This window comes from Stegodyphus dumicola, chromosome 5, assembly GCF_044657685.1.
Source record: "Stegodyphus dumicola isolate Sdum_Otavi_A_Nest chromosome 5, ASM4465768v1".
NCBI classification, from domain to species: domain Eukaryota; kingdom Metazoa; phylum Arthropoda; class Arachnida; order Araneae; family Eresidae; genus Stegodyphus; species Stegodyphus dumicola.
In genome coordinates, this window is record NC_140772.1 from 196,060,550 (window position 1) to 196,074,942 (window position 14,393).

The 14,393-nt window shown below is 32.6% G+C and overlaps 1 protein-coding gene across 3 annotated transcripts in view; it reads right to left on the reverse strand.

Moving 5' to 3' along the window:
* LOC118196808 (ribosomal RNA small subunit methyltransferase NEP1) overlaps positions 1 to 10,363 on the reverse strand; it is a 66,148-nt gene extending 55,785 nt beyond the window's left edge. For all 3 annotated transcript variants that reach the window (XM_085817519.1, XM_085817520.1, XM_085817518.1), the window contains exon 1: positions 10,015 to 10,363. In XM_085817519.1, the coding sequence (XP_085673645.1) occupies positions 10,015 to 10,167 (153 nt within the window). In that variant the 5' untranslated portion in view covers positions 10,168 to 10,363. The remainder of the gene's footprint in view (positions 1 to 10,014) is intronic.
* Between the last annotated feature and the right edge of the window lie 4,030 nt (positions 10,364 to 14,393).

Genomic DNA, 14,393 nt, shown 5'->3' on the forward strand with positions numbered 1-14,393 from the left:
TTAAAACAACATCCCAGAATTGCACAAAAATGGCATTGTGCACACTCTTCACTATATCCATGTACACTGCTTTTTTCTCATAAATTAGAAAAATTTCACGAAAATACATGACAATTTTCTCAATCTTTAAACCCGGTAAAAAGAACATATATGAAATTACCTAATCGCGAAAAAGTATTTACCCTTTCCAAATATGAACATTTCGACATATAAAATAAATAAAATATCCAAAAACTTTTACCTCTAAATCATCTATTACATTATACACGTCACCAACGAATTCATACCGCAACCATTACAAATACTTAGTGTCAGATATTTAAATTATTTCCATGCACGTTTACTTCAACTAAAACGTATACCAAATTCCTACAAACATAAAATTCACAAAATAACTATAATTTAATTAAAATATAATTAAATTCAAAAACACTACTTAAAATATAAATGAGCACATACATTAAATTAATACATACGTAAATACCCATTTCGAATTCACTTTAGTTACGGCCATGGGATCCAAAAATTCACGAACACTGTTTCACACAACACAGAATAAAGCCAAATACAAAATTTCCAGATTTTTTCCAGATTTCCTCCCTTTTCCGATTAAAGAACCGTAATTCGTCCATTAATATCACATGACATATCCCATGATCTCTCATTTCCCTCACACAAAATAACGCGTAATCGGAACTGAGTACTGCTCACATTATCACCAAAGTGCCAGTTAGTAACCTTTATCGCCTCCAAAATGTCGCCAAACTACCAGTTACCATATTGTAAAGATCAACCGAACTTTCCTTACACCCAGTGTGCATGCCATGCTGAATGCATTATTTCAGATTCAAAATGTACAGACAGAAAACAGTACCAGGAAGTGGTAATTTAACAACATAAATAACATTGGCATCAATTATCTCCTCCCTAAGACAACCACTTCCATAGAAAAATGTTTATAGCAGCTGTGTCTGGCTGTCTTACAGACAGTTCACTGTATTTTGTGATTTAAAATTAATTAGCTCGTTATAATACTGATGCAATTGAAAGTTTTTTTCTCAGTTCAAACAACCCATGTTACTGATCAAAAAGTAGTATCTTATGATTATTAGTCATATTATTAAAAATTTCAAAATGGCTTTTGGAAATTTTCTCCTTACACAATGATTTGCAGTTTGGCAAAAAAGGACCATAGTATACGGTCAAGTATTAAATTTTGTTTCTGAAACAATAACCAGTAATTTTGTTTAGAGTTAAAAATCATTTCTATCGTATATGTAAATCTTTTTAGTTTTTAATATACTTCAGAAGTTCCTTTTCTTATGCCATAAGGCATGTGTAAAATAAGTTTATTTCCTTGTATTATTATTAAGCCATCCGGAAGAAGCCTTTTTGTCAATTGATCACTGAAACTTACGCCATACCTTTCTGTTAATTAGAAAAGAATTTTGGATAATAAAATACAGTCAAAAGTCGTTAATTCGGACACCCATAATCCGGACCTCAAAGCTACAAACTTTCTACGCATGCGTCGCGTTCACGCATGCGCACAGGCGTTTACGAGAGCGCGTAAGACCCTTACAGCTGCGAATATGTTTGTGCGCATGCGCCTTTAATGTGTAACGGAGTTATACGCTAAGCTAAAATTATCTAATTCAGTTAATGTTGCAGATTGCGTTGTTCCTTAATCTTCGAATTGGATCCGGCTTATTATTTTTTTGCAGACTGTTAGAGCAATTTTATAAAAGTAAGCTTGAACTTTCGATTATGTCAAATAGAATTTCCGATATATATTTACTACAAAGCGAAAGTATGTTTTGAAATCCAAAATCTGTTTATCAATTTCACGCTGCTCTGCGACAAAGGGGGGGGGCAGAAACGTCATTATTAGATTATGATAGATTAGAAAGATTATGTCAAATAGAATTTCCGATATATATTTACTAATATGTAATTTGTATCTACAAAGCGAAAGTATGTTTTGAAATCCGAAATCTGTTTATCAATTTCACGCAGTGGATTGGAAGTTGATCTGTCAGCACTATCCTTATCTTCAGGGCAGATGTTTTTATTTTATTTGGTTTATAATTCGGTACTAAGTGTAGTATTTCATCTCGATCTACTCTGTCTTTAATATGATTTAAATCAAGTTCCTCCTCATTATAATTCGCTTCCGACAGTGAAGAAAGTGACCCAGAGGTTATTGAAAACGAAAACATTTCGATTGACAAATTCGGTATTCTCAACACAGCAATTATAGGACTTGAACAGCGGAACTTTGTAACTAAACAAGAAATTATGTCTGTTTAATAGAATTAAAGAGAAAGTATTATCACATGAAACGAAGCAATTTACATTGAAGGAAATGTTTAATAAAGTAAACAAATAAATATTAAGCTTTTTCTTTTTGTAAATTTTGATACCCTTTAGATCATAATTATTCTTTATTTCATAAATTACGGTTTCATATTTTTAATTTTGTAATTTCTGCATGTTATCTTACCAGATTTAAATTGATGATCTATAATCCGGAATCGCCGAAGTCCCGACGAGTCCGGATTAACGACTTTTGACTGTATATATTAGAAAAGTATTATATTATTAAAATATTTTTAAAAATATATTAGAAATCCCTAACTTAAAGCAAGCTTTCATTCTTCAATTACATGTCCATTTCTGATACCCAAAGGCTAATTCCATCATAATAACTTATCTTTTAACCGGTCATTATTCAGCAAAACCTTTCTATTTGAAATTTCTGTGATCATCCTTTGTAATAAAGGCCCAAAATACAACCTCCACCACCTGCAAAATGCAGGTGGTAATGCAGGTCCATCTCTTTGTAGGAATCTCTGCGGCTGTTACTGGAAGGCACTAAATAGGTTTCCTTATTCTCTGTTTGTTATTTAGTATGCGATAATTTTTGTGTATGTGTATTTGTATACTTACTTTTATACGTATTTGTTAAGAATTTAAATTTGTACACATACATATATACTTTTGTCTACCATTGGAAATAAAAATATATGCATTACAAATCCGAGTTATTAAGCACATTAAGGCTGTTTACGCCTTTCATTCCAAAACAGATATTCAAATTAAATACATTAGACAATTTGTGTTTATCTACATTTGTTTCAATAATAATGTTTTTGTTGGCGTTAATTTCTCTAAGTAATTTAAACATGAGGTTGTTTAAGGCCATTTTTTACCCATTCATTTAGTGAAATATTTACATTTATTACTTTTTTTCCCATTAGATAATCCAAGAATTTTATATATGTTACAATTTATGGTATAGGCTTGTATATATGCAATATGAATATTTTTTTTTAATTTTCAGAAGAAAAAAATTCTTATCTTGTATTTGTGATCTTATTATTTGATTGTGTTATAAGGCATTTCTCCTGCCTTCGTAGCATGCCTTTATGGTGTAATGATCAGCACACTCGGCACACATTCGAGAGGTCCATGGGCATTGCTCGTTTTTCTCGTCTCTCAGCTTAAAAAAAAAAAAAAAAAAAAAAAAAAAAAAAACCTGATATCTCTAGAGTGTTTTCTTCAAAATAAACAAATAATCTGATGGAATGAAAATATTTTGGCCATTAAAACATTTTAATCTCTGCTGTTTGCATCTACATTTCTTTTTTTCACATAATTTAAAGTTTTCAAGTAGTTTGAAGGTTTTCAAACTATGTTTCAGAGAAATTTTAAACCTCATGCAACCCCTCTGGGCCATCTAAAAGTCAAAATCAAAATTTAAAACAATTTTTAATATCATTGAACATACTTAAAATAAAGAAATAGTTTTTATTCTATTGTTATTGTTACAAAAAAATAATATTAAGCAGATCTGTTTTTATGATTAAAATTATAATGAAATAATGATTTTCTTTTCACTTTCTGCATAAAATGCACAAATTTTGTATTTCACTTCTTTTTTAACCATTTATTTTTCTGAGGATGGAAATGCTTCTCTGGAAAAAATTGTAATTTTAGAGTTTTTTCTGAATTCACAGATTTGAATACAGTTGGATAAAAAAGCCACAATTTTTTAAATGGATGACTAAATATAGCCCTGGCTTTTGTTATGTTTTATGCATTTAATAAATTTCCGCCCGACTGTTTATTCTTTAATTCTACCTAACACAATTAATCGATACTTGTTTCTAATACAGTCAAAAGTCGTTAATCCGGACTCGTCGGGACTTCGGCGATTCCGGATTATCGATTTTTCCGGATTATAGATAATCAGTTAAAATCTGGTAAAATGGCATGCAGAAATTATAAAATTAAAAATATGAAACCGTAATTTACGAAATAAAGAACAATTATGATCTAAAGGGTATCAAAATTTACAAAAAAAAAAAGCTTAATATTTATTTGTTTACTTTATTAAACATTTCTTTCAATGTACGTTGTTTAAGTTGCTTCGTTTTTTATGTTATGATACATTCTCTTTAATTCTATAAACAGACATAATTTCTTGTTCAGTTACAAAGTTCCGCTGTTCAAGTCCCGTTAATTGCTGTGCCGAGAATACCGACTAATTTGTCAATCGAAATTTTTTCGTTTTCAATAACTTCTGTTACTTTCTTCGCTATCGGAAGCGAATTATAATGATGAGATATTTGATTTAAATCATATCAAAGACGAGATGAAATACTACATTGAGTAAGCAATTATAACCCAAATAAAATAAAAACATCTGCCCTTAAGATAAGGATAGTACTGACAGATCAACTTCCAATTCAATGCACGCCGCCCCCGGCGTTAAAGATAAACAAAGTTTAGATAAACAAACGTTAAAGTTTAGATAAACAAACGTTAAAGTTTAGATAAACAAAGGATATGCCTTTATCCATTTTTTGCAGCAATTCCACTTTTTGTTTAATGGACTCTGAAAGATACTTTCGCTTTGTATATCCTTTACATATTAGTAAATATATATCGGAAATTCTATTTGACATAATCGAAAGTTCAAGCTTACTTTTATAAAATTGCTCTAACAGTCTGCAAAAAATAATAATCCGGATCCAATTCGAAGATTAAGGAACAACGCAATCTGCATCATTAACTGAAATAGATAATTAGATAATTTTAGCTTAGCTTATCCTGTCCGTTATACATTAAACGCGCATTCGTAAACGTATTTTGCGCACACGCACACGCAAATTCGCAGCGGTAAAGGTCTTACGCGCATGCGTTAACGCGACGCATGCGCAGAAAGTTTGTAGCTTTGAGGTCCGGATTATAGATCATTCCGGATTATGGGTGTCCGAATTAACGACTTTTGACTGTATAGAATTTTAGCATCAATTTTACATAATAACATGAGTAATCTTTTTTTTAATTGAATTTTATCATTATTAACAAAATACTTTGGCATTATGAACTGAGAATATTTTCCTTGACTTTTATCTTTCAATACTTTAGGAACTGGTCATTGATTTACATCTATAATAAAAGAAATAAATGCTTGTATGAGTTTTAACATATTTTTAAAAATGCAATAAACCTCAGCTCCTTTGTTGCATGAATAATGTGAAACTTCCTGTTAAGTATTTTTTTAAGATCTTCTATGTAACAGTATAGACTCCATGATTATTCCTTAAAATTGGAAGTATCAGAAACAGATGTAAATATGTATTGTCTTCTGCATTAACTTACAAAAATAATAGTGTGAATATCTGAATGGAATTATATGAAAGAGCTACAGGACACTATGTTTTCACTATGGTCACTATACTGGAAATATTAAATCAAACAACGAGTGCACGAAAAGATTCAGTAAGAGGATATTCTCTCTTCTGTAACAATACATTTGACTGCAGTTGTTCCATATGATATTTCTATACAACATCCCAAAATCTTGGTAAATAACTTTCTAAATTAAGTTTACAGTGTAAAAAAAGTAGTGGAAAAATGTTGTAGTCGTGTAACTGGGCTACCATACATAAAAATTAAGCAGTGTTACAAGTGTTTTTATCTTAACTGCCTGTTACAACCAAATAACTAGATACAAGAAAGGACATGCAGTGTCAGTACAGCTGGATGATCCCTTTTACAGAGTTCCTAATTTGAAAACAAGTTAGCCAGTAAAACTACCCTTCATACTGGTTTGCTTTAGATTCATTTGGTAACAAATATGCCATTAAAGTCTGTACCAATCAATCAAACAATAAACTTTGTTACAAGCAAGTTTTTGTTTGCAGGATGTTGTTCATAATCGGTTTTCTTTTGGTGGTATAGCAACAGCGAAGGGAGAAAGATTCTGGGCAATTTAAATTCAACTAACATAGCAAATTCCATTCTTCTGTAACTTTATAATTTGATACAGCTTTATTTTTCAGAATTTTATTCATACTACTATTTCATCCATTGCAGAAAAATTCCACAAGTGCATATTTGAAAATTAATTTCACATTTAGAAAAGTATGATTTGTTTATAAATGATTTGTTATAAAAATATGAGTTATAAAACTCATTCTAACTTGGACAAATGCACACAAAAAAGGAAAAAAAAAAAAAAAAATACAAAAATGGTGATGCTGCTTATTAAAAATTGAAGCATTGTTATATGCACATACACATGGTGACACAATTTGGTGCAACTTGCTAAATTTGTTGTGGTAATATGGTAGCAAAAAATTTTTTTGTCATTTTGTATTAAAATTATTAAGGTGTTGACGGCTAGCTAAGTTACACAAAGCAAGGTAACGTACAGTAAGAGCTGTGTACCTTAGGCAAAGAGATGCCTTTGAGAAGGTCTTTCTATGAGAAATTGACTTATATTCACATAATACATGAGGAGAAACACGAAAATTCCCATGCAGCTATCCCATCCACCAGTATTTGTACCTGGATCAAACATCCAGTGTTCAGCTATCTTATCTGCTAGTCTACTGGTGCCAGTCAAAATAGACAGTAATGTAACATTATACAAGCTAAGTGGTATTCACTTATACACCACTAAAGAAATAAATACATTTCAGAAAACTTTCCTATTTTCCAAAAGTGTCAATATCTTCATTATTATAACTTCCTGATATTTCAATGCATGTAATTTTATGGTGACCTATTAACTTAAAATAAAACAATATTTTTTGAATTGGTTGTGTTTAATTATAACATTATTTTGAAAAACGTTGTTCATGATAAAACTAAAGAATAAATTTTCTTTATACACTGACACTTAAATTATTAAATTTCAAATCAACAGATTGCATTTATGCAATAAGACAGGATGAAAAATACAGTAGTCATTGAAACAATTGTTGAGTTTCTGAAGAAACAACAATAAAAATTTTCAAATCTAACACAGTATACCTTGTTTAATGTTTAATATAGTATGGAATGTTTTGTAAAGCATCAGCTATTTAAAAAAAGTATGCAATAGCTGACAATGAAACCAAATAAAAATCAAACAGAACTCTATTACACGTTATGCAACAAAATTAATGAATATGAACGTCTATAAACTTTTTTTTTTTTTACTTGGACTAGATCTCAAACCATCAACTAGATATTAGTTGCAATATTAGATATTAGCAATAAAATTAATAAAAATTTATGTTGATAAGTACTTAAGAACAAATAGAACAAAATGGCCAAACTTTCAACTAGATAACCAAATAAACCGTTTACGTTCTAGAGGATTTTATTTACTTCACATACATACATACATTATCTTTACATTTACTTTCATAGCTCGTATCATACATAACATACTCTTATCATCGAATTATTTTCTATAGTAAGCAAATTTTTTTAACAGTTTCTACTTTGTGTCTGCAAAGTATTCCTTTAAATCGCAAGGTTTCGCGATATTTATTTTCCTTCTGACAAAGTTCATACACGAATCCAAAACATTAAAACCTTCGTCATCGATAAGCAACGGCCATTTCATTATCGATGACATACGTTTGCCTATCGATAGTAAAAGGAAAGTTTGGGCCATCCGAAAAAGCGGCGACCATGTTGCAGTTGCTCGCTTTGAAATCTTTGAGTTTGCTAATAGAAATTTCGTTCAAGTTTTACAAAATATCAATCAGATAATAAAAAAAAATTCCAAGTTTGGGCTTCCAGATACCCATATTAAGTTGGAAATGTATGTTATTCAAAATTTGATGGCTCTAAGTACCGTTGTTTTATCAGAATGCGAGAAACATTTATGCAGATTTTTCAATACTTAATTTCTTTAAATATAACACAGGGCAATAACATGTAGTGGCAACAAAATAACAACACAGCTTCAAAACATCGCGTTAGCCATGTTGGCGCGTTTATTGCCCATTGAAAAACAATCGCCAAGCAGTGGGCTAAACCGCATTTTAACCGTAAAAGGAAATCCAACAAAATATTAAAACCTTTTAAAAAGTAAAATTTTTGGATAAATATATGATGGAAAAGTAAATGTCACATCACTTATGTGAGCCATTTTTTGTTCCGTTCTAAACAAATATATTTTTATTAAATTAATATTTTGAGAAAATGTATGTTATGTAATAATTGTAACTAAATTTAAGTATAAAACACACCCACAAAAAATATTTACTTGTTTTTTTTAAAAATTTATTGGTACATCTCTAATATATGCCCTAATTTCACCAAATGTGGCGATATGTGTTCTGCGCTGGTTTTTGGCACGATTGCGTGTTCTATGGCAACCCTGTTGACGTTGAAAAATCTTTTGCTGGAGCTCGTTGGTTCGCCTCTGTGTCTGAGAAGATGGGAGGAAAAGATAAAATGGTAGTTGTTGAATTGAAGTTCGGCAAAAGGAAATATGATTGTGGCTATCCTGTTGAGGGGTAGTGGGTATTTGGAAGTGTAGAATGGGAGATTATTTTTAATGGCAGTGCATGATAGAAGTACGGATTTGTGATTTTATTTATTTGTGAACCATAGCATAAATTTTCTGGATAGTGTGTCTGGCTGTCGTGTAAATACGATAGTGATTACATGGTGGCATGTTAAAGGCGGTATGAAATTTATGTTTCTGCTATTCGAAAACGCATTAATTCATGGTAAGTACATTTTATTTTATCCTTGTTCTTATTTTGTAGAATGGTAGAATGTAGTTCATTGGTTCTTTAGTATGAATTTCTGTCGTTATTGTTGTTTTTTTAAATTGTTTGAAATTTATTTTAGTTTATTTTGTTGTTTAGTGTCTAGACTGTACAATTTGTAGATGTTTTTTAAGGTTGAAACAGAACGCTGTGTACATGGTATTATTTGAAATTTATTGTTGTTATGTTATTTTATTAAAGCGAGGAGTGCATAGATCGTAGATTCCTTCCTTGCCTAAATTGTGCAATTCGTAGAATTTTTTTAAAGTTTAAACAGGATGCTGTGTGTACATGGTATTCTTTGAAATTTATTGTTATGTTAATTTATTAAAGCGAGGTGTGCATAGTTTGTAGATTCGTTCATTGCCTACATTGTGCAATTCGTAGATGTTTTTTTAAGTTAAAACATGTCGCTGTGTACATGGATTCTTGTCAAATATTTTTGGTTAGAAACTTTACGTTTTTGCTATCTAAATTTTTTGTTTTTGTTTCGGATTTTTAGCTAAATTGTGTGTTCAAAACGTAGTTTTTGCATGTGCGAAAACCGCGTTTTTGGAGACATTTTAGGCTAAAAGTTCAAAATGTACACAAAAAATTTAGATAGTAATATGGCAGCGTGAAGTTTCTCGCCAAAAATATTTGGCGACTTGAGGGCGCATATCAGAGTAGTTCCAATTTATTTTACTACAGTTTCCTTTTGTAAAGCACAAGTGTCCCATCACTTTTGTCAGACACTGTATTTAAGAATATATAACGTATTTAAGAATTATATAACATATAAGACATTTAAACTCATACAAATGTTAATCAGTTGTTAAAAATGTAACCCAAACTCTGTAAAAGGAAATTATTACAAAGATATGCTCTACTGCATCTGACCGAATACTAAAATCACTTTCAAAGCAGTATCACAACCTGTACGAAAATGAAATTTCAAACTCCTTACCTTAATCGTCTCCAAATTTGCATTTTCCAAAATAACAATCAGTCGCTTATCTTGCTTTCTTATGTGTTTCGGTATGCTTTTATCGTCTGCATCACTTTCATTATCACTATCATCAAATAAATCCTCATCCACATGCTTTCGTTTGGCGGTCATCTTTTAAGTTTCAAAATATTGAGTTGAGTTGAGCAATAATAGCTCTTACCTTAAATTCTGTTTAGCGTTTTGGAGATTCTAAGGGGCGAATTCAACTGTAACGCTTGGTAACTGCTCTTGCATTGCAAAGGCTACTCTACTTTTCGGACACCTCTTTTGCAAATACGTCATTACCACAGAGGAATTTTGCACCCACTCCTGACTCCTAACCTATCACAAACCCTTAACAGCGACTGTAAACAAGATGGTTGAAGTGATTTTTCTCAGACGTTTAAGAAATCGGAGAAATGCTGATCGAATTCCTTGGCATTTAAGAGACAGACGTAATCCTTTTAAAATATCGGAGCGTGAATTCAAGAGTAGATTCAGATTAAATCGGATTGCTTCAATGAATTGAAACCTTTTCTGAAGGCAACTGCCAATAGATATTCTGTTCAAATGCAGGTTTATTTTTAATTTACATTATGAAAACTGAAATACTTCTGGAAATGTTACTGTTTCAAAGACTAAGATTAATGACCTATATGAGAATATCACATATTTTTATACGTAAACACACAAATTTTTAATGTTCCTATGCATCAGGATTTTCATCCCTCGTTTTTTCGTAGTAATGATAGAAACAGCCTTTTTAATTACTGCAAATTTTGGAATTTTCGCGTTTTAATTATTCTAAAACGTAATCACGGAGAAACTGTTTCTCTAAGAGAAATTATGGTTATGCCTTCTTTAATATATATATGTTTTATATGTTTGCACATTATTTTAACTTTAAATATGCTTTTTTACGTATATACATGTTTGTTCAAATGTAATATATATATATATATATATACTCGATTTCGCACTAAGTGAATTTAAGATCATACAAAATTATATATATACATTCTGTAACTGTAGGAAAAAAGCATGTCTAATTTCAGTTTTTTAAACAGTTTACATGTATAGAATAGTATATCATCCCCAAACATATTAGTTAATTTTCTCAAGAGCAGTTACCATAATAAGCGTTACATAAGTATAATGTCTTGAGCGTTCTTACAGTGTGGTTAATGTCATGGTAATTCTGGATATTTTCTATAGAGCTTGCATGATAACTATACGTATAAGTATATGCTCATTTTCAAATCTCTTATGATATGAGAGGTGGGGCAACGTTCGAGCCAGACGTCTTATCGCTTCGCTCTCCGTTTCCTTGGCGTTGCTGCCACCCCGCTACTGAACCGAGTTCATCGACCTCGCCTCACGGGCTCTGGGTTGTTTTCTTTTTTGGATCTCTTCTCGCAGAAGCGTCGCCTTACCTCCACTGATGCATCCTTCGCTGGATAAAACAGGTCATGTTTTATTCTTTCTTTTGATTCTCTTTATTCACCGTGCTGATAAGGGTACCTTCGGGTACGGCCTTTAGTTAGGCCTACCTTTTGGCCTCACATGATTAATCAATATGACACAAAAAACACAAATGTAATTAATTATATCACAAACATGGAAAATTCATTTCCAAACTCAGAAAATCCTCACACGAGACATCTCAATGATGAACCCAACGTTCTCCAAATATTAAGTCACAAAATTTATCCAATGACGTCGAAACTACCAGATCCTTGGTGGAAGATACCCAAGATATCCGTAACGACCCAAATGTGATTATGTCCGCTAGTGATAAAAGAGAACAAAACTTTCTCCTTGTAAACGCAATTAATCAACTGCATATGCGCCCACCAGCGGCCGAGCGGTAAAGACGCTGAACACTGGTAGTTCGGTCCGAGGTTCGAATCCCGCGAACGGGCTGGCTGCATGGGCGTTTTCGTGGTTTTCCCCATGTGTAACGTGTATACGAGCCACTTTCCCTTAGAAAGTCCTCCACGAAAGGCATCCCTCCCCTTAGGCAGATAGCCCTAGTGTGCTTTGCCATAATTAAATACACCACCACCAAATGCATATGCAGGAAAACGAGATGGCCAATGCAAAAATAAATAAATTACAAGCCTCTAACGACAAGCTCGCTAAACAGTTTGAAGAAATTAAGAACTTCTGCGACATACTTCAATCAACCAATGGTTTCAAAGAACAAAGAAAAAGAAAATTGCGCCATAGACTAACGGATTCTGACTCCGATGAGGAGCCTTCCCTCAAAACCAGCAATCGATATAAACAATTAGAGAACGAAATAGACGACATGCATTTGGACAACGAAGATGAATCAGCCACTCAGCTCACTACCACCCCAAAAGACCAACCAAACAAGAGTGACACCATTCCCGCAAATGGAAAAACAAACTCCAGCCGAAAAACAAGCAGAATTGACCATTATTGTCATAGATGACGTACCAAAAGCGGATGAAATTTTAAAAAACTTAAACAAGCAAACCGGAAAAGAGATAACTGGCACGTTAAAAGGACGCCGCCTTGAAATACAGCCTGCAGACTCTAACTCACATCGATTCATTGACAAAATAGTTGAAGAAACAAAGCTTAAAGCCCATACCTTTTTATTGCCCGAAGAGAAAGTTTTAAAAGTCATAATAAAAGGCTTACCCATCACCACAGATCCCCAAACCATCACTCAAGAGCTACTTGACAAAGGATTCAAGGTTAACTTTATTACACTATTAAGAAACAGAAGAGAAAATAAACCAATGCCGCTTTTCTTAGTACATATACCAAAATCAGAAGAAAATAAGTATTCAAAATCAAATAAGTATTCAAAATCAAACGCATAGATTATATGAACGTATCAATAGAATCATTACGCAAGAAACCTGGTCCTCCACAATGCTGTAGATGCTATAGATGAATAGGTGCAACATAAAAATCCTCTCTTGGAACGCAAACGGTCTTTACCATAAAAAAGATGAATTATCCAACCTCATTATTGAAATTGAACCTGACGTAATACTCATACAAGAGACTCATCTTAGAACAGCACTCAGTACTTTATGCTAATTATAACACCTACCTTACGGATCGTGAGACAGAAAGAGGCGGCTGCATCATCACATTTGTTAAAAGGAGCATAAAACACTCTCAAATTCCAAATCCCAGCGCCACTTTCGAAAGTAACACAATAGAAATTTCAATAGAACACAAAAAATTCAAAATTTCTAATATATACATCACACCAAATAATAATCCCAGCGCCAAAGAATTGATTCACCTCCTTAATTCTAATACTTCTACTATTGTCGGAGGGACGCCAAACACCCCTGCTGGAACCGAGGACCTGCTAACAAAAAAATAAATGACATATTTAAAATCATTCAATGAAATAATTTTAACATTCATGCTCTAGACGAGCCCACCCATTACGGGTATTATAGCGCCACCACAATTGACTTCATCTCAAATAACATTACTAACAGATGCAATATCTCTGTAATTCCAACCCTCTCTTCCGACCACAACCACATTGTATTTGAAATCCCCATTAAAAAATACCTCCCCTCACTTGACAGAAGTATTAGGAGTTACAAATTGGATCAAATACTCCGAAATTCTGAATAACTCCATACAAGGAAACCCATGCATTAACAACAAAGAAGATTTAGAACACGAAGTCTCAAAATTTACCAACTGCATCAATTCCGCTTTAAAGGAAGCCACCAATACTTTTTATGTGAACAAGCCTTTCCTTCCCTACCTGCCGATATAAGAAATAGTATTAAAGAGAAAAACAGGATCCGTAAAAGATGGCAAACTACCAGGGATCCACAACTCAAACGCGCACTATATGCCAAAAGAAATCAACAGAAGAATCAAGAACTTCAAAAACAAAAAAAATGGACCAATTTCCTAAATAACTTGGCTATAGAGGATAATTCCCTATTTGACATTTGCCGCAAATTCAAGAAACCTTATAAGCCTATCCCACCTATCCATGGATCTAGTGGAATTTCATATACAGATGATAAAGCTAAATCTTTTGCGGACTATATAGCAGATACATTCACTCTTAATCCCACTCCGTACGACCATATTCAACGGGTCAGCTTGGTGGTCAATAATTTCCTTATTACTCCTGCTCCGCACAACTTCACTTTCCTGACTACCCCAACAATCGTTGCCAACACCATCAGCTCCTTTCAAACGAAGAAAGCCCCAGGGCACGATGGCATCTTGACCAAAGCACTGAAACATCTTCCGCGGTTTTCCTAATCATCATAGCACTTGTCACCAACTTCTTAGAGTTATCAACATTATCACTGAAGGCTACAACTGCAAGCTTC